Here is a 20752-nt window from a genome sequence, read left to right as displayed (position 1 = left end):
TATAATGGTATCTGCACTTAACTAAATACATGTCGAAAAAGTTTTATTTCAAACTGAAATCCTCCAAGACATTTGGACTAATTTACTGACAGCATTTCAGAAAACCAAGGTTTACAACAGTATCTGAACATACAGAGATTATTACTGCAGTCTGCACTTCAATTAAACCATTCAATTAACTGATTTTATTGAAAATTAAACAGTACTATCACTGTATCAACAAGATAACTATAATTCTTAGACTAGACAGAATCTTCACAATGCTTACCCTTCCACTTGTTGAAGTGCTAAATGGTGTGAAGGCATCTTTCGAGGCCACTGTGAATAGATAACAGAAATCAGAATCATAAAAAAATAATGATTATTTTCATAATGGTATCTTTCTTTCAGTCAGGTACATTGGAGTACTGTACTGTGAGATTTTACGAATCAATTACTGGTGTTACATATCACTATATTTCATAATGGTATCTTTCTTTCAGTCAGGTACATTGGGGTACTGTACTGTGAGCTTTTATGAATCAATTACTGGTGTTACATATCACTATATTTTATAATGGTATCTTTCTTTCAGTTGGATACACTGGAGTACTGTACTGTGAGCTTTTATGAATCAATTACTGGTGTTACATATCACTATATTTCATAATGTTATCTTTCTTTCAGTCAGGTACATTGGAGTACTGTACTGTGAGCTTTTATGAATCAATTACTGGTGTTACATATCACTATATTTCATAATGGTATATTTCTTTCAGTTGGATACATTGGTGTACTGTACTGTGAGCTTTTATGAATCAATTACCAGTATTACATATCACTATATTTCATAATGGTATCTTTCTTTCAGTCAGATACACTGGAGTACTGTACTGTGAGCTTTTATGAATCAATTACTGGTGTTACATATCACTATATTTCACAATGGTATATTTCTTTCAGTTGGATACACTGGAGTACTGTACTGTGAGCTTTTATGAATCAATTACTGGTGTTACATATCACTATATTTCATAATGGTATCTTTCTTTCAGTCAGACAGAGTGGAGTACTGTACTGTGAGCTTTTATGAATCAATTACCAGTGTTACATATCACTATATTTCATAATGGTATCTTTCGTTCAGTCAGGTACATTGGGGTACTGTACTGTGAGCTTTCATGAATCAATTACTGGTGTTACATATGACTATATTTCATAATGGTATATTTCTTTCAGTTGGATACACTGGAGTACTGTACTGTGAGCTTTTATGAATCAATTACCAGTGTTACATATCACTATATTTCATAATGGTATCTTTCTTTCAGTCAGGTACATTGGGGTACTGTACTGTGAGCTTTTATGAATCAATTACTGGTGTTACATACCACTATATTTCATAATGGTATCTTTCTTTCAGTCAGATAGAGTGGAGTACTGTACTGTGAGCTTTTATGAATCAATTACTGGTGTTACATATCACTATATTTCATAATGGTATCTTTCTTTCAGTCAGGTACATTGTGGTACTGTACTGTGAGCTTTTATGAATCAATTACCAGTGTTACATATCACTATATTTCATAATGGCATCTTTCTTTCAGTCAGATACATTGGGGTACTGTACTGTGAGCTTTTATGAATCAATTACTGGTGTTACATATCACTATATTTCATAATGGTATCTTTCTTTCAGTCAGGTACATTGGGGTACTGTACTGTGAGCTTTTATGAATCAATTACTGGTGTTACGTATCACTATATTTTATAATGGTATATTTCTTTCAGTTGGATACAATGGAGTACTGTACTGTGAGCTTTTATGAATCAATTACCAGTGTTACATATCACTATATTTCATAATGGTATCTTTCTTTCAGTCAGATAGAGTGGAGTACTGTACTGTGAGCTTTTATGAATCAATTACTGGTGTTACATATCACTATATTTCATAATGGTATCTTTCTTTCAGTCAGATAGAGTGGAGTACTGTACTGTGAGCTTTTATGAATCAATTACTGGTGTTACATATCACTATATTTCATAATGGTATCTTTCTTTCAGTCAGGTACATTGGGGTACTGTACTGTGAGCTTTTATGAATCAATTACTGGTGTTACATATCACTATATTTCATAATGGTATCTTTCTTTCAGTCAGGTACATTGGGGTACTGTACTGTGAGCTTTTATGAATCAATTACCAGTGTTACATATCACTATATTTCATAATGGTATCTATATTTCAGTCAGATACATTGGGGTACTGTACTGTGAGCTTTTATGAATCAATTACCAGTGTTACATATCACTATATTTCATAATGATATCTTTCTTTCTGTCAGGTACATTGGGGTACTGTACTGTGAGCTTTTGTGAATCAATTACTGGTGTTACATATCACTATATTTCATAATGGCATCTTTCTTTCAGTCAGGTACATTGGGGTACTGTACTGTGAGCTTTTATGAATCAATTACTGGTGTTACACATCACTTGGTGTCCTAAAGGCTTTAATTCTTTTATGCAAATTCAATGAAACCTGTCTATAAATGTACACTCTACAGGCAGGTGTCCTTTACACAGATGTTAAAAAGGCAACATAGGAGAAGGGACCTGTATAACTGACCCTTCTTGGCAAGTGTTCTTTATATAAAGGTTAAAAGGACTTTAAATGTTGAAAAGACCTGTATAATTGTCTTTTATGTGCACATACCCTATACACAGAAGTTAAAAAGACTACAAATATGTAAGTAGGGACCTGTATAATTGTCCTTTATGGGTAAGTGTCATTTACATAGAGGTCAAAATTACTATAAATATAGCAGAAGAGACCTGTAAAATTGTCCTTTATGGGTATGTGTCTTTAACATCCAGGTTACAGATTAGAAAGATTATAAGATATGAAGGGCCTGATAATTGTTCTTTATGAATAAGTACCCTTTGGATAGAGTTAAAAAACAACTATCATAGAAGAGACCTGTATCATGGACAAGTGCCCTTGACATAAAGATTAAAATACTATGTCAGAGAAGCAAGCTGTATAATTGTCCTTTATAAGCAAGTAGTCTTTATCTGGAGGAATGAACTGTAATGTAGATTTCCGTGTGTTCAAGGAATACTTGAGCAATAATAAATCTGGAAAAAGCACAATAAAAAATTGCAATATGCTGAGGCAAGACTATATAAACAAAGAATGAAGCCTTTTGGATCCCTTTGATGATATCTTTTTCTTTATAAAAAGTTTAATATTATTGGCTGAATTCTTAAGTTCCTAAATGAGAAACCTTATGAACTTCCTTCCCCAACTTTTTAAAAATTAAGAAATGATTAGCTATGAGAAGTTGAAAGCTATGGCCCATATTACATATTATTCTAACAAAGAAAACCATAACCACTTAATCAAAACTACTGAAACAAAAAAAAAAAATCATAGTACTGGATACTGTTAATCCAATAGTATATCAGCTGTTCAAAGTTTACAGGATTGGAGGTAAAACATATGAAAGAAATATGAGCAGATTGATGACAAAATGGTGGTTCAGACAGAGTTATGAAAATGCACTCTGCTCTTACATAGATCCCCCTTATATAATTCTGTCACTAAAGGTAAGATGTACTTTGTCTAGGTATTTAGATAATTCCAATCTAAATCAAGGTAATTGTAGGTAACGTACTTTATAAGCAAACGTTGCTGGTCAATTTGAAGATTAATTTCCTGAATATTTCATTTCAATGAGAAAAATATTCCCATTTTCTATAGATTTTTGTTATTTTATCCCATATTTTTTTTAAAATGCTGATAAACAGGAATTCCTTTTATGGGCTCCAGAGGCGTAACAAGCAATTGCTGATGGCTGTCCAACAAACAAAATATGATGCACAATGAATATTGAGCCATACCATAAGCAAGCATATATGGCTTTATGGCTGAGTGAGCTTAAAAACCAATGAACAGTGATAAAGAGGAATACCAAATAAAGACTCCTGAGTGGAAACCAAAAACTGTTGACTGACTGACAAATGATGAAATCTGATGTATGATACATGCCAGAATATATCATAATCTACAGCCATGTAAGCTAAAGAAAAAATGTGAAAAATTGGAAGACCACATGAATCTATACTGGTCTTGACATTAGAATCTAGTAAAGAAAAGCAGTGTGACTTCCACACAAGAAACAGCTGCTTGCAAGTAGCATGCAAGAAGCCTTCTAGTGTGGTCATAGTTCATAATTATACCTATTAATAGCTAGTCAAACAAGTGATAATCTGACTTGAAATTGGTCAATATTTGATCTGGCTATAACCTTGACTTCTGAGCCAAGCATTTGAATGTGGTACTCAATACAATGCATAATGAAATATACAACATATTAAAATATGGTACAAAATACATTGCACAATGAATACCATGTCATAAGATGTAGAACACAATACACTGCATAATGATTTATACAAAGTCATAAAATATGGTACACAATACACTAGATAATGATGATGTACACCATGTCACATCATGTAGTACACAATACACTACAGAATGATGACAAACCATGTCATAAAATGTGGTATAAAATACACTGCATAATGATGATGTATCCCATGTCATAAAATGTGTTAGGCCCTAATGAAAATAAGTAAATGGTCAAAGAATACAAATTTGCTGATATGACCTAGACCTTTCAGCAATGTATAGGATTGTGTTTTTTAATAAGTTTAATTAAAATTTCTTTTGTCCAGATACAGTTTTACTGAAATATCTATGGCTATTAAGTAGTGACAGAGTAGATAAGAATATAGATCAAAAAAGTTATCTTTCCCCAGATCTGTCTTACTAAACCTTGTGATAGATCAGTGTGACACAAGTTAACACAATGATGCAACTTAGGTAAAGTTTCAGCAAATGACTTCCTATTTTATTTCAATTATAAATTGGACACTTGAACGATTAGCATTCCAAACTGCCCCTCTTACTATAAATTGTTTTTTAAGGCCTTAAACAAAGGAACTATAAGTTGCTAGTTCAGTGTGTGTGTGATTTGGATTTTTAACATAGCTTTAACAATTTTTCAGTCATATCGCTAAGATGTCTGCAGTGTGACAGTTTTTAGTGATGTCTAGCACTGGGGCATCATGCCGCAGACATGTAGCATAATGTCCCACCCAGTCATATTATCCCGACACCAGGCCGACCAGTCCTAACACTAACCTCTTAATGCTGGGCGCCAAGCGAGGCAGCGGTTAGTACCATTTTTGTAAGTCTTTGGTATGATTCAACAGGGGATCGAACCCACAACCTCCCACATCTGAGACGGACATTCTAACCACTAGGCCACCAGAGCGGTCTGCTAGTTAAGGCCTTAAACAAAGGAACTACAAGTTGTTCTGTAAGGCCTTAAACAAAGGAACTATGCTAGGAAACCAAAATTAGCTGAATCATGAATTGATTATAGGTCAGATCCAACTTCAAACTACCAGACCCAGATCTGCTGCTGGGCATGGCTTACATGCAAATACATATGGTACCATGACAATTTTAAATGTCTGCTTTAATTCAATGGGGTTTTGAATATGCAAAGAATTGTGAAAGAAAATTCTTGATAGCTGGGATTATCAAACTGAATATTGAAATCTTGCTCAAAAACATTTCCCATTGGAGAAGCACTTCACTTTACCTTTAGAGTATTTCAGTTTGATTTGAGGTTGTTAGAAATGAATAGAATAATAAAATAAACAATGACTAGAAAAGGATAACTAGCCCAAGAGTACTGAGATATGCAAAGCAATGAAATAAGTAAAGTAATGCTGAAAAAGGTTTCCGTTTTGAGTATTAAATAGGTATTTGCACATGTACAACACCCACTCAATTATGAAAGTTATGACCCAGATCAAATGTCACATAATCTGTTGGCAATTCATCTCAAAAGTTGGAGTATATAACCTTTTTCAAAATTAATCTTTTATCATGACTATGAGTCCATGCAAATATACAGCTGGTGCAAATTTTCTTCTGCTTCTCTTAGCTGAATATATATCCCCAAGTACGTTTCTTTGTGTATAAAAGTATGGGGAGAGGCTCCATGTCACTAACTGCCCATAAATTGATGTCTGAATGAGTACTGAATACTTCATCATAGTTTTCACAGGTTAAAGATAATAGATTCCTCTTATCCAGTGTACAAAAAAAAAACAAGTTATCTAGTACAGTATGTTTCTTTGGTAATACCAGATCATAATACCTTAGGAGAACTACTAATACCTCACAAATCCAGACCTATCAGGTAAAAAGTTTAAGCTTAAAAATCTAAAAGTTATCTGACCCCCCCATGGCAGTTAGATTAATCTCACCCTGGCACAGGGATTAACAGCAAAATCACATGTATATCTCAGTTACTACTGGAGCAGAAGGCATGCTTTCTATATCGGTGTATCTGTAAGGAGGCTTATGTGCATTATGTTCAGGTAAGCATTTTCAAAGAAATGCATTTAACTAGAAATAAATAATCTCTTCTTCAAATAGGTTACCTGATCATAATACCTTAGAAGAATAGGTAAGAGGTGGAGGGAGATATATCCCTTTACCGTGAAGAGACCATCTCTGGTCTCCTAAGGTATGTGAGACAGCTTCTAGATAACCCAACTCGAAAACAGACTCCAAATGTCAGGGAACAGATTTGAAAGGGAAAAATATTCCCTCCCACAATCCAGCAGAAGTCATGAAGCCATGTCATTATGAAGCTGTAAAACTACTGGGAAGGTAACCTGCTGAGCTATGGCTATATGTCCCACCAGACCAACTGAGGCATTTGATATGAAAGATCTCTAAGATAAAAGTTGGAGAAGGCGAACTCAGATCTCCATCCCACAGCATGAATAATGTCAGTTAGAGAACTGATTCAATGAAATGCTATGCTTGTGGTGACTACTCTAGCCTCATGAGTTGAAATCAATAGTTAATACAGTTGATTTGGGGTTATTTCTTGATATGCAGAATGAATAACCCACTTTATCCAGGATGAAAGTCTGTGCTGGTATATGGTCTTGTTCCTTTTTGATAGGTAAGAAGAGGCATGATCTCCTTCAATGAACAGCTCATTAACATAGCATGTATTTTGTTGATTCTGCCTACTGTTGCCAATGCATTGAGGAAGCAGGTCTTCTTCTTCATGTTGTTGTGGGGTTTAACGCCATTTTTCAGCACACGATAGGCTTTGCATGGCAGCCAGTATTAATGGTGGAGGAAGAACCTGGGAAAACCCCAGAAAAGGACCATCGACCCACGAGAAGCTACTGGCAAGCTTTCTCACACATCCACATTGGCTGAATCCTAGACTCGAACCCACACAGACAGAGGTGAGATGGCAGTGATCTGTAATGGAGAGCACTCAGCCACTCGGGGCCCCAGCAAGTCTTGTATGAATGGCAAACCATTGAGGACCTTGAGAGCGGTTAAACTGGTGTCTTGTTCAGCCATGTTTGTACTCATGATAGGTCCACATTGGGTATGAGACAACATCTCTGGCCATGTATAATCAAAGTTGGACAGAATATCAGATAAGTCTTTGCTTTGTCCAATATCCTCTTTCTGAAGATAATGCATGGTGTCAATGGTTTATAGAATGGTAGCCTTTGATTGTACTTGGTACTAACTTTTTCTCATCAGAGAGCAAGTGGAAGAAGTTAGCTGATTGAGGTATTAATGCCTACAAAGGTACAATGTGTTATTGTGCATGCCATCTTGTTCAGATTTTCCATTTGCCTTCATAGGCTGTTAGAGTGGAGTCTGAGCAATTCTTTCCACCACTTTGTGAGAACTGTTTACATCTGAAGGTTTTTTAATATGATCCTGACATGCAGATTTAGTAGCTCTAGACTGGGATGAAACAACTGCCATCATGGTTGTTTGAGCAGAGGAGGGAATATCTAGAGTTTCCTGGAAGTTTCCATTGCAAGATTGATGAGATTGTTGACCCCTTCTGAGTAGAGCAATCAGGATGAGATTATACTGATTTTCTTATTTTCTGTATCACCTTTAAAATCAGAGGTGTTAGAGGGTAGGCATATACATTCAGGCCATTCCAATCTATGGAAAAAACATCAACTGCCCAGGCTTTTGAATTCAGATCTGGCGAGACAAAATTTGGGAGTTTGGCATTCCATCTCATCACAAATAGGTCAACCAATAGTCATTCCCATTGGATACACATCTGAGTGAAAACAGAGGATGAAAAGACCATTCCATCTATATTAGTTGATTGTTCCAGGACAAATAGTCTGCTAATAAATTTGGTTGGCCTGGAATATGACAAACTTGGACATGCATTCATTTTGCCTTTTCAGATAAGTCAACACCCTGGAGATGTTGGATGGTATGAGTACTCCATTTCCAATTAGATGTTCCTGCCACCAATGAAAGACATTCAAAATGGCATTTATCTCTAGAATGTTGATGCATAAATGCTGCTCCCTGGGAGTCCACATTCCACTGGCTTCCTGAAATGATGGATGTACATATGACCCCCAGCCCTCTGTGCTTGCCTCAGTGCAGACTATGATTTCTGGTTTCTGCAGAGGTATACCTGATGTGAGCCAAATGAGGCTGCTCCATTGCCAGAGATGGAATCTCATATTTGTGCAGACTGTGAGAGGTTTGTCCAAAGGGCAAAATCTGGGCTTCCATTTAGATAATAGAATCATCTGTAATGGGTACATAAAAAGGCAATCAAGGATGATCATGTCTGCTGTGACACTGAACAAGCCTAGTAAGCAATCAAATCTCAAAAGGGTAGAATGTCCCCTATAAGTAAAGAAGTCACCATTGTGCTGATTTTCAATGCTTGTTTCTGAGGGAGACATACTCTGTTTATTTATGTGTTGAACTCCATATATATATGAGCAAATGTTGAGAAGGAACTAGGTTAGATTCATCTTTCTTAACAAAGAAGCCCAGGTTGAAAAGCTGAGTAACAATGGATATCATGTCTTGCTCTAACATATAACTGACATGACGTTTTGTAAAATAGCTAGGGTATGTTGGTCAGTTTTGTTTAATTCACAGTCAATTCTGGACTCCCACGCATGTCCTGTGGGATTCAGAGGTGGAGAAGATAAGCTGTGTTCCACCTGTTGGAAGATTGCCATAGGTGTTAGATCCAATATAGACTCTACAGCCATGGCACTTCATATCAACTTCTGAATATCATTAAAAGACATCCAATCTATACAAATGGAGCATGGCTTTGTCATCCTCAAGGCTGCAATATCTCAGTGTCCATTACAAATACTGGAGTGTGCCAAAGTAAATTCGAGGGAATGCATTTTTATGACAAAAGTAGATGGCTGATGCATGGATCTAGTAACAGACAATGTAGGCAGTCTAAATGGTCTGTAAATCTCCAGATTGCAGAAGTAATTTGAAAGCAGATTCTTCCTTTCTAGTCCAGTGTGTAAATGAACAAGGAGGAGGGCAGAATTCTGATGTTAAGAATGTAGAAAACTTCTTCCACTGAAGCCCCTCAAGTTGTGATTTCAAGTATCATAGTAAAGTAATGACAAAGAAAATTGACAGCAAGCATCGTGGTCTTTGGATATAGGTCAGTAGCTCACTATACTCATAAAATATCCTGAATTGATATGGTGACTTCTAATCAGTTACTAATTAGTTCTCCCTTTGAGTGGCAAAGCACTGAGAATGTTGTTAAATGATGTCCCTTGGATACTGAAGCACCAAGCTGGGCATTGCAAGCAAAGAGTACCTAACGGAACTGTGTGGGTTAGATCGATCCATGTGATTGCCTGTATGGAATTTGTACATCAAACTGGACAAAGTGTGCTCTACTGGTTGCTTATGCGATATGATTAATTGTGGTCATGATCCATTATGATTAGATATATATGGTAGAGTCTGATCACAATGAAACAGGGCTATCTTTGCAGGTATGAGATTGTATCAATCAAGTGATTGGGATGAGGTACTGGATGCTTGATCCATGTCCATGAATAATATGACGTACTAGACTTAACTTAAGCTGTTTGATTTGCTCTCTATTTCACTCCCCAACAACTGAAATGGAGTCAAATCCTGATACTGAACAGCCTATTGGAACCATAATGTGGTGCTCAGGGCCAGAATTGTTTCTGAACTTGCTGATTTATAATGTTTTGTGGTACATGCACCATGTGCAGATTTATATCCTTCAGAAAGTATTGAAGACATATCACCATGTATACTTATGGCATCTTTATCCTTCATCATGTGCTTCTGAACCTTCTACTTTGGTACCCTGAGAACAGTAGCCCATTGACCTTCAGTCATATTCATAAAGTATTTGCATATTTTTTGCATTTGGTCTATCCATGGTTGAATTTGCAAGACATATGGAGCAGCACATATAAAAAGGTGTAGCCCTGCACCTGTTTACTTTTTTCTTATTAACTTAATGTCAGTACAGTACAGTACCTATTATGTTGTTGTTGTTGTTGGGTTTAACGCCATTTTCAGCACACGATAGGCTATACATGGTGGCCAGTATTAATGGTGGAGGAAGAACCCTGGAAAACCCTGGAGAGAACCACCGACCCATGAGAAGCTACTGGCAAACTTTCTCACATAAACACATTAGCCGAATCCGAGACTCAAACACACGCAGACAGAGGTGAGATGGAAGTGATCCATAATGGAGAGCGCTTTAGACCAGGAGTATGGCACATGTGGCAGCCACCAAACCAAAGCATTGAAGCATCACTATTATTACTTGTGAAGTAGATGCTACAATATCAATTAACAATATAACCTGTAGGAAGGCTAATGATGGCCAGTATAGGTACATTCAGTGAAGCTTTGGATAACGATGCTAAGACTACATTGGTATAGAAAACTTACCTGTATGTATCTGACCATAGTGGAAATTATACATGTATTATGATTTTTACAGAGCCCACACCAGACCTGCATGCACATACATTGTTACAGCCATAAATATTTGAGGGAATTCTACCCATGCAGGTATATATTTATATTTCACTATGATGATGGCAAGGTGATAATACTGCAAAGGCAGAACTTTGTCATCATTACAGCAAGAAAGAATACTTGGAAATATTTGATGGTCTATCCTTCCCTTCTGAAGCTAAGACACCTCCAACTTGTTAATGGTGGTACTTCCAGAAACTGGTAATGGAGTTTGTTGGGCCTCTTGCCAAGAATTATTAACAGTGGAAGTAGTAACAGAGATATTCATGGGATTTGCCACCAATCCCTGTGCCATAGCAGAAAACCTGGGAGGGCTGTATTTGCAAGGTAGTTTTCCTATGGCATTATGATCAGTTAACATCTATGAAGAAGTATGTTGGTGAGGGTGTTTTATTTTTCATAGTCTGACATTTATTGAGATAACATTGGTTTTCTGAAACAGAAAGACTGCACAGCTGATTTATGACTGGTTGTAAATTGCTAAAGATTTCCAAATGTCATTGAGTTTTATCATTTTCTTTCACAGGACTGTTAATGCAATTACTAAACCTGTATGCAAGGTTTTCTTTTCCATTATCTATTAAGAGTGATAAGCTGCAACCATGTTGTTTTTCATGTCAAATTTCTCTCTGAGTTCCTAGTGGTATAACACACCTTGGTAAAAAATGACATCATATTAATGATGTCATAATGTAATGATCATGTCATTTTGAGCAGCACAGAAAGCACAGATTTGACAGGAGTGGCCTACCTTAAGATTTCAATCCAACTGCGTGGACAGATCTGGGTCAATAAAGTTCCAAGTCTTTTTACATGTCATACAAAGATAAACATGGTAAAAAAGAATTAATTTGCAGAATTAGAAGTCTTGGTACAGAAATAGCAAAGGAAAAATTTGCCGTTATGACAAAACCTAGCCACATACAATGTATAATAAAGTAGCAATACAATTCTAGACCTAATACGCATGTAACTGGATTAATTCTACAAGCAATGATTGATACATCAGAGAATACAAGCTTACCTGATTCTTGGTCTTCTGAATCTGATGTGATAGAATTTTAATTTTAAAGCATCAAGGTGCTAGATGAAATTTCCAATAATTTATTTGTAAATTTACTAATGAATCAAAAGAGTAAGTCAGTCAAATAGTGCAGCAAATGTAACAAAAATCATGAAAGACAATAGATTCTGCATACAGTTAATACATACATCTGTAAAAGATGACCATCATATGTATCAAGTTCACTGTGATCTATAAAAACTAAGATGCCTTCACAAGACAATGTCATACACTTGATTCAGCTGCAGGCCAAAAAGGGAAATAACTAACATAACTTATGAAGCACAGTGATTCATCAATATGGGCATCCTCAAGTGACGATCATAATGCATACAATATTATCATGGCATTCCAATGAAAACTGTGAGACTAGATGCATTCACAAGATTCTACCACACACTAAATCAGGCTCCAAGTCATAATGGCAATAACACAAAACAAAATTCTCAGAGGCAAAGTGATTGTCAAAAGCCATATCTTCAAATGCAGACCATAATATGTATCAAGTTTCATAACAATCCATCAAATACCCTTAAATTATCCATGGCAAGTGAAAAAGGGCAATAACCAACAAAAATTGTGGAAGCAAATCATTTTTTTTAAATGTGCCTTAAAATGATGACCATAACATATCCCAACTTAAAAGGATGCTTCCTTGCTCTGGATAATTCATGATCATTAGTAATTTTCCATACTGGATAATTTATGACCATTAGTAATTTCCCATACTGGATAATTCATGATCATTAGTAAATTCCCATACTGTATAATTCATGATTATTAGTAATTTCCCACACTGGATAATTCATGATCATAAATAATTTCCCACACTGGATAATTCATGATCATTAGTAATTTCCCATAGTGATCATTAGTAATTTCCCACACTGGATAATTTATGATCATTAGTAATTTCCCACACTGGATAATTCATGATCATTAGTAATTTCCCAAACTGGATAATTCATGATCATTAGTAATTTCCCATTTTCAGAGCATTAATATCTTAAAGGTTCACAATTTTCAGCAATATCACACTGCCTTCATCATCAGCTAATGTTGATCTTATGATCATTAAAGGTCACATGATCAAAATTAGTCACCAATGGAGGCAGTATGATGTTGCAAAAAAAATTTCAAACTCTTAAGAAATTTATGCTCAGAGAATGGGAAATTACTAATGACCATAACATTTACCAGATTTCATGTTGAGGCTTATTGCATTCACAAGATCATGCCATACACTGCATTATTCCGTAAGACAAAAAGTACAGTAACTCTTATCAAAATTGTGGAAGTGAAGTGATCAGTCAATTTGTGCACCTTCAGCTGACGACCATTGTATTTGCCAAATTTAACGGCAATCTATCTAAAACTGCAGAACTAGCTGTATTTACATTTTGTATGGTGTGATGGTAGAAGAATGGATGGAATGATAGGTCGACAAATGAATGAATCAACACAAAAGTGTTTCTTTATATGAAGGCATTTTTACAGTGGCATGATTATAATAAATATATCCTCATTTGGTAATTTGCTCTTAATGTAATACTGTATTTCATAAAGACTTTCATTTTTTTGTTTTGGGGCCTTCTGATGAAAATGAAATGTGTGTGTGTGTGTGTGTGTGTGTATGCATGCGTGTGTACATGCATGCATGTATGTATGTGATTTAATTATATATTAACTAGCTGAAAATATGAATCTAAAAATCAATTGTTTTTTAACTTATTTTAGTTGGCTGATAATATGTCTTTGCTCTATTAAACAGGGTGTATTTGTGAGTGGAGTGTTTATGCCAGAATAACAATTTTACTCTATCAGAATTTTAAAAATTATTTAGTGCAATGGAACTTTCAGTTAATAACTTCCATTGTCTTAATATATACCAACTTATAAATTACATATAACTTTCTAAAATTCTCATAAGTTTTACTGGTTTATTTCTTTATTTTACAGTAATATTAATGATGCAGTTTTTGTTTCTCTAAGCAATGAAATATCTGTCATTATTAAAATGAGATTATAATCAAAATTATATCCCATGCCTCCAAGTTCATAATTCAATGTTTCATGGAAAAGCATCAATCTTGTATGTAACAATTCACTCATCTCATGTAGCACAGTTGGTGTAATTCTGTCTCAGTTGAAATTTTTTAAATGCAGACATACCCTCCATACTGGTGAAGACTCCAGGATGAGGATGCTTCTCTGCCTCGGCTGAGGAAGGTTTGACAGATAACATGGCAGCTTCAAAAACCTTGCCTGACATCATATGTAATCTCGATGCCAATTTATCCAAAGCTATTTTCTGTGGACAGAAGCAAAACAATATTTAATCAAAGTAAGTAATGCATGTTCTATTTACTTATCAACAAGAGAATAATTTTTTAGGAAAACTGCATTTACACACAATGTCAGGTTATTTAAATTAGTGCTAAGGAAACAAACTAAAGTAAAGACCTTTACCGAGATAAACACCACGGCAGCTGACCTGAGCTGATCCAGTGTTATAATTCAACTCTACACCCTTTTGGTCCCAAATCTGGCATGCTACCCACTGCACCTCCGTGGCTTCTTTCTCCAATAGTTGCCAATTATGATATACAATGTTATATAGTTTGTTGACTGAAAAGTGCAGCTTGTTTTCATAAGTTTTCTCCAGGTTAATTCTTTTAATCTTAAATAACTTATATTACTGTAAAAAAAAGTGAACATTTTGTTACTTGCCACTGTACAATGTTTGCCTGTAATTAATGTTTTTGGTTCAAAACGTACCAAATTGCTCTCCAGTGATAGTTAAACAATGCCACTGACTGTTGGGACTGTTAGACCCCAGGGTCAGCCTTGCTTGTAGTTGTTATTTCAGTCAACAAAAGCAGGTATTTCTGCAAGAAAGTGACTGATTTAAACTTGTGGCAGCAGTAGCATTTCAAGTGAAGCTAGAGCACCAACTGGGAAGCAGTCTGATCAGCAGAAGCATTTCAAGTGAAGCTAGAGCACCAACTGGGAAGCAGTCTGATACTGCACATACTTACATGAATATCCTGAATGTCACTTCCTTTTCTTTTTGGTCGCCATGGAAGTTCATCAAATCTTTTCTCACCTGCAAGAAATTTAAAATAGAAAAATTTGGCGAAGGATATACAGTGGAGCCTCGTTAATCCGGACTCCATTTATCCGGCAACCTCGCTATCCAGACATAATTCAATGGGAACGGAATTCCTAAGCATTAATTTGCTCCGTTAATCAAGAAATCCACGTTCCGGATCCGGAAATCAAAATCGGGGACCAAAGTGTAAAATTACATTAAAACCTGTCTCGATAATCCAGAAATAATCTGTCCAAAAATAAGAAAATTCGAAAAATCGTATGTGAAAATACAATCAGAAGAATAATACATAAAACACAATAGCGAAGCCCTTGACAATATATGGCCACTATCAGTAATCATTGCAGATAGATCCGCCAAAGAATCCAGGCAAACAAAGGTTACAGACTTCTTTAGGAAATTGACATAATAAATGTATGTACAGTACATACATGTACATGAACATAGTGTGATGTGTTTGATGTGTTAATTGTCTAAACTTCTATTTACTGTATATGTATGTACAAGCACATGTTATAATAATGTGAAATAAACACAAATTAATAGATGTATTCATTATTTTTTTCAACCATTATTGAATATACAGTACATTACATTTAAAGCTAGCATATACATGTACGTATATACGGTGGGATGATATCGTAAAATAAAAAATGTGCATGATTCAATTATCCGGAAAACTCGTTAATCCGGACATATTCGCTGGGAATGAATGTGTCCGGATTAACGAGGCTCCACTCTATCTATCTATATATATATATATATATATATATATATATATATATATATATAGTTCAAAAAAGGTCAAACACTAATGTATGCCAATATTAACTTTTACTTCATTGAAAACTGGGAGAGAATACCTATTAGACCATGCTAAAATGGCCCACAGCATGATAATACGGGGAAACTTGACAATAGCACAATGGTCGGGGGTCCAGAGAGTGCAATCATGTTATGTCAATATCAAAACAGGTCAGTTAACTGAGAAAAATGTTTCATGAATGTCAGCTAGACCTTACAAGATGAGGTATGGGGGTGGGCACAAAACTACAGGTTTCAATTACAAAGCTGCCAAATTAAATTGATGCATATTAAGTGAGAAATACTTAAAACACAGTGACTGCCTAATTAATATTTAAATTATGCAGAGAACCATGCATTCATACATACATGTATAAGAAAATTTGCAACTGATTAGCATCAATAGTTAGTTAAAGTACTTGTGTTCACCAGAAGATCTTAGTGCATTTTGTACAAGTGAATCAAAAGTAATTCCCTTGAAAATGTGAATCAATAGTAATTCCTTTGAAAATGTGAATCAATAGTAATTCCCTTGTAAATGTGGAGCCATAAAAATTCCCCTGAAAATGGCAAGCCATAATAATTCCTTGAAAATATCAAGCCATAAAATTTCCCTTGAAAATGTGAAACTATAATAATTCCCTTGAAAATGTGATTCCATAATAATTCCCTTGAAAATGTAGATCGATAATAATTCCATTGAAAATGTGAATCCATAATAATTTCCTTGAAAATATGCTCAAGAAGCATAATTTTTAATCTTCCCATGACAGAACATTATGTATCTGAATTCAACATAAAAATCATTCTAAGAATAACATAAAGAATGATATATCACCATTACATTTTCCTAAGCACATGTGTCATGGTAATTATTTAGTGAGTATAAATTTCAAACCACCAGAATTTTCTCTCCTAGATTCCATTTGAATCCAATTAATTAATTCCTCACTAACAAACTGACACATACTTATGAAACACATCTGAAAGGACTGATTTTATTACCAACAATGAAATAAGAAAATTGGACAGAGGAGTTTTATATAAAAGAAAAAAATTAAAATTAAAGATAATTGTTACAATTTAAATGTATACACAAATAGTGATATACAGTTTAATAGGTGTCATACAGTCACAAGGATTCTCTGTACATGGTACAATGTGATCATTCTGTTGTTGTTGTTGTTGTTGTTGTGGGGTTTAACGCCATCTTTCAGCACATGATAGGCTATACATGGCAGCCAGTATTAATGGTGGAGGAAGAACCCAGGAAAACCCCGGAAAGAACCACCAACCCATGAGAAGCTATTGGCAAGCTTTCTCACATACCCACATTAACTGAATTCGAGACTCGAACCCACGCAGACAAAGGTGAGATGGCAGTGATCCATAACAGACAGCGCTTTAGACCACTCGGCCACTTGGGGCCCCATGACCATTTTGCCCTGTTTGGGAGTGAACCATTAGATTATATAAGTAAAGAATGATCGCAAACAAACAGGTGAGTTATTCTCTAAAACAAAACGGCAGAAAGAATGTGCGTGTGTGTGTGTGTGTGTGATTTGGATTTTTAACATAGCTTTTAAAAAAATTCAATGTCTACAGTGTGACAGTTTATAGTTATGTTTAGCACTGGAGCATCATGCCGCACACATGTAGCATGATGTCCCATCCAGTCACATTATCCTGACACCAGGCCAACCAGTCCTAACACTAATCTCTTAATGCTGAGTGCCAAGTGAGGCAGCAGTTAGTACCATTTTCGTTAAGTCTTTGGTATGGCTCAGCCAGGGATCAAACCCATGACCTCCCACATCCAGAAAGAATAAATGAACTATTAACTAAAACATGTTGATAATGATGGTTTTGGGCAAATGCACATCAAAAACTGGAGCTTGATTCATTATGCAGCCAAGCCCTCCACCTCTATAAGTGAAATGGTTCTGTTCCAAGGTCCAACAATGGTGCATCTAACTAGAAACTGACATATTCATAATAAAGATGAAAGACAATCAAGAGAAGCTGGCAAAGCCGTACAAATTTGGGTGTGCCCACCACACCTGTTATATTTGAATCTGTGTTCCAATGAAGAGTGTTGAATATGGGTTTTCCTGTAGCTAGATTCTTTTAAATTTTGTTTGCATTAACAGGAATGTAACGACAGTTTTACAATTTGAACAGCCATGCAAAGTGTGCAGAAAATTACATTTCCTCAGGAATACTTAACCAATCAAAACAGCATATGAGAAATCAACTTGGCAAACTCTATAATCTGTAAATTTAAAAGATTTGTATGGCCAGGTGAGCTAACCAGAAGACAAATAATTTGTTAAATCAGGTCACTGCTGACTAACTATAGCTACATCCATCCACATCTAAACTATTATCAATACTTGTCATCCTCGATTTGATTGACACAGTCACTGTTATTTGTTTGATTAAAGTATACATTTCCACTCACTTTTTCGCAAGAAAGTCCCTGGGACTGCTAGCCCCATCTGGTGGTAAGACAAAGGATCTAATTCACAAAGGACCTCTGCAAACTCGCTATGTTCAAACTGATGATGCTCGGAGAACCAGTAATTTCTTGCTTCATCATCTTCTTCATCATCTATTTCTCGTAAAAATGCTGAAGAATTCAGAAAAATAAAGAATGATTCACAACCATATTAAAATATCTATTAAATGTATCAAACATTGGATTGATTTTCAAGTTTCATATATGACAATATCGATTGTCAAACTTTATGCTGCTGAGCTCCATGTAATTAAACGCAATGAAATGCTTTAAAACTGTTATTATGATTGATGATTAAATCAGGTAATCTAATTATACATACACACAAATGTTCTTAATTTATTTTCTACCCACAGTAGATTTTTCTAAATTGTAATAATAATTATTTTTACCACACAAAAAAAAGAGCCCAAAAAGTTAAAAAATATTTAAAAACTTGAAAAATTGCTATAACAGTCTGAAAATTCAACTATGACATTTACATATAAATAAAAAAATATACGTATTAAATTTTATATGTCTACTTCATGTGATCTTTGCTTAAATGTGCTAAATACTTTTTGGTCATAAAGTCTAAGCCAAAAATCATTAGCAAATTCTCTTTAAAAAAAACTGAATAATTGCTGTAATGATCTGATAATCTAATGAGATTATCTAAATATAGACAAAAAATATGCCTGCCAAATCTGATGCATTCCGTGGTTTTTGCTTCATCATACAAAAAAAGACCAAGTTGATAAAGTGACAAAATGTACAAATTTGAAAAATTGCTGAAAATGTAATGAAGTCATCTACTTATAATCATCATGAAATGGCCCTGAGGTTACCAGTGTTTTGTACTACAGCACTCAAATGGATTCTGTACAGATATTTAGCACTAAAATGGATTCAAAAAAGATATATTACACTTAAATGGATCAAGGACAGATATATGGCTTTATTATATATTATCAATTTTCTACTCAAGAAAGAGTCAGAATTTTGCCATCATTTCCTACAAACAGGAAACAATATGACAAATTGTTTTCCAATTCCATATTACCATACCCTCAAAATGGAGCTAGAACAACTTTATCCTAACTTTATCCATAAGGTTTCATGGTGACAATAGTGAACACATGCTGTTCACAATTAGGAAAGATATGGCATCCAAAGCTAACCTTCCTGAACAAAAAATGAACCACAGTGCACAAACATCCACCAAACTTCCACCAAAAATCCACTTGTACCAAACTTCTTCATGCTGCAGTAGCTCCTGCAACAATTCAACAACTTACAAGCCACAAAAATATGCAAAGCATGAACAACCATGCCACAGCCTCACTTGGCATGCTAAAGGAAATGAGTAACATTCTCTGGAACAAATCTGTATCATCAAGTTTCAACAATTTGTTCAATCCTGCTGTAAATAAATATAAAATAATGTTGCCATTCCCATGTTAAGTTCTAATCGAAGCCTCTCAAAATATCCCACCAGAAACAGTTCAACCATTATCAACTTGGCTTCAGAGAAAAACTTCCCGTGTGATTCAGCTGGTGAAATCTCTGTGAAGCAAAATTTCAGAAGTGCGCAATAACTGTAAATAACTTTAAGCTATAAAATATGAGTCTTCGGCTCCCACATCTTGAAGATTTCATGTTATGAACAATGACAATAGTCCATCTGAGTGACCATTGCTTCACAAACTTCATCCATAAAACAGCTGAGTGACCATTGCTTACCATGATTTATTCATATAACTAATATTCATGCACATTTCAGCTCATCAAAATGAAATTCAATTTATGCTTTAAAATGAAGTTCATATTAAAGAAGTTGAAATGTTGAGCAATGAGTGTTTAAGTTACATTTAATGATTTAATTAATCTATCTCAAAACTGAATGGTATATAACAAAAATATAATTATCACAGGAATGTGATTTTGATTGCTAGATCACGTCTCATTATCAGCATAAAAAATCCAGATGATGACTCAATAATTTGCATATCGTAATGATCCAGGCTTTCTTATTTTCTTATGCTTACAACTCAATGTAATCTAATAATAAAGATCACATTAAAGTGATTATGTATATGGAAGGACAGCAGCAAAACGATATATCATCCATACTCATTTATAAGTCAGGCCCATTCACAAACAACATCAACCCTGATCTGCCACCATTAAATTGTCTGGCAGAACAGGGGCTGTGTTTTTTGTTCTATTGACAACTCTTAACAAACTGCATAGACCTAGATATGGTAGAACATTACGATATGGCAGATCTGGGTCTATGCAGCTTGCAGTCAGACCCATC

At 35.1% G+C, this 20752-nt stretch overlaps 1 protein-coding gene across 2 annotated transcripts in view; it reads right to left on the bottom strand.

Annotated features, from left to right (window-relative positions):
- The window catches only part of LOC149802650 (uncharacterized), a 104813-nt gene that overhangs the window by 64478 nt on the left and 19583 nt on the right, over positions 1-20752 (bottom strand). Inside the window, exons 7-11 of one of the 2 annotated variants that reach the window (XM_089952012.1) lie at positions 18397-18564; positions 15058-15125; positions 14192-14330; positions 11981-12001; positions 269-318 (exon numbers count right to left, since the gene is read on the bottom strand). In XM_089952012.1, the coding sequence (XP_089808138.1) occupies positions 269-318; positions 11981-12001; positions 14192-14330; positions 15058-15125; positions 18397-18564 (446 nt within the window). The remainder of the gene's footprint in view (positions 1-268; positions 319-11980; positions 12002-14191; positions 14331-15057; positions 15126-18396; positions 18565-20752) is intronic. The other variant, XM_089952013.1, reaches the window with a different exon arrangement.

This window comes from Sinohyriopsis cumingii, chromosome 3 (genome assembly GCF_028554795.1).
Source record: "Sinohyriopsis cumingii isolate HCF-2022 chromosome 3, ASM2855479v2, whole genome shotgun sequence".
Taxonomy (NCBI): domain Eukaryota; kingdom Metazoa; phylum Mollusca; class Bivalvia; order Unionida; family Unionidae; genus Sinohyriopsis; species Sinohyriopsis cumingii.
This window is presented reverse-complemented; position numbering and strand designations above follow the sequence as displayed.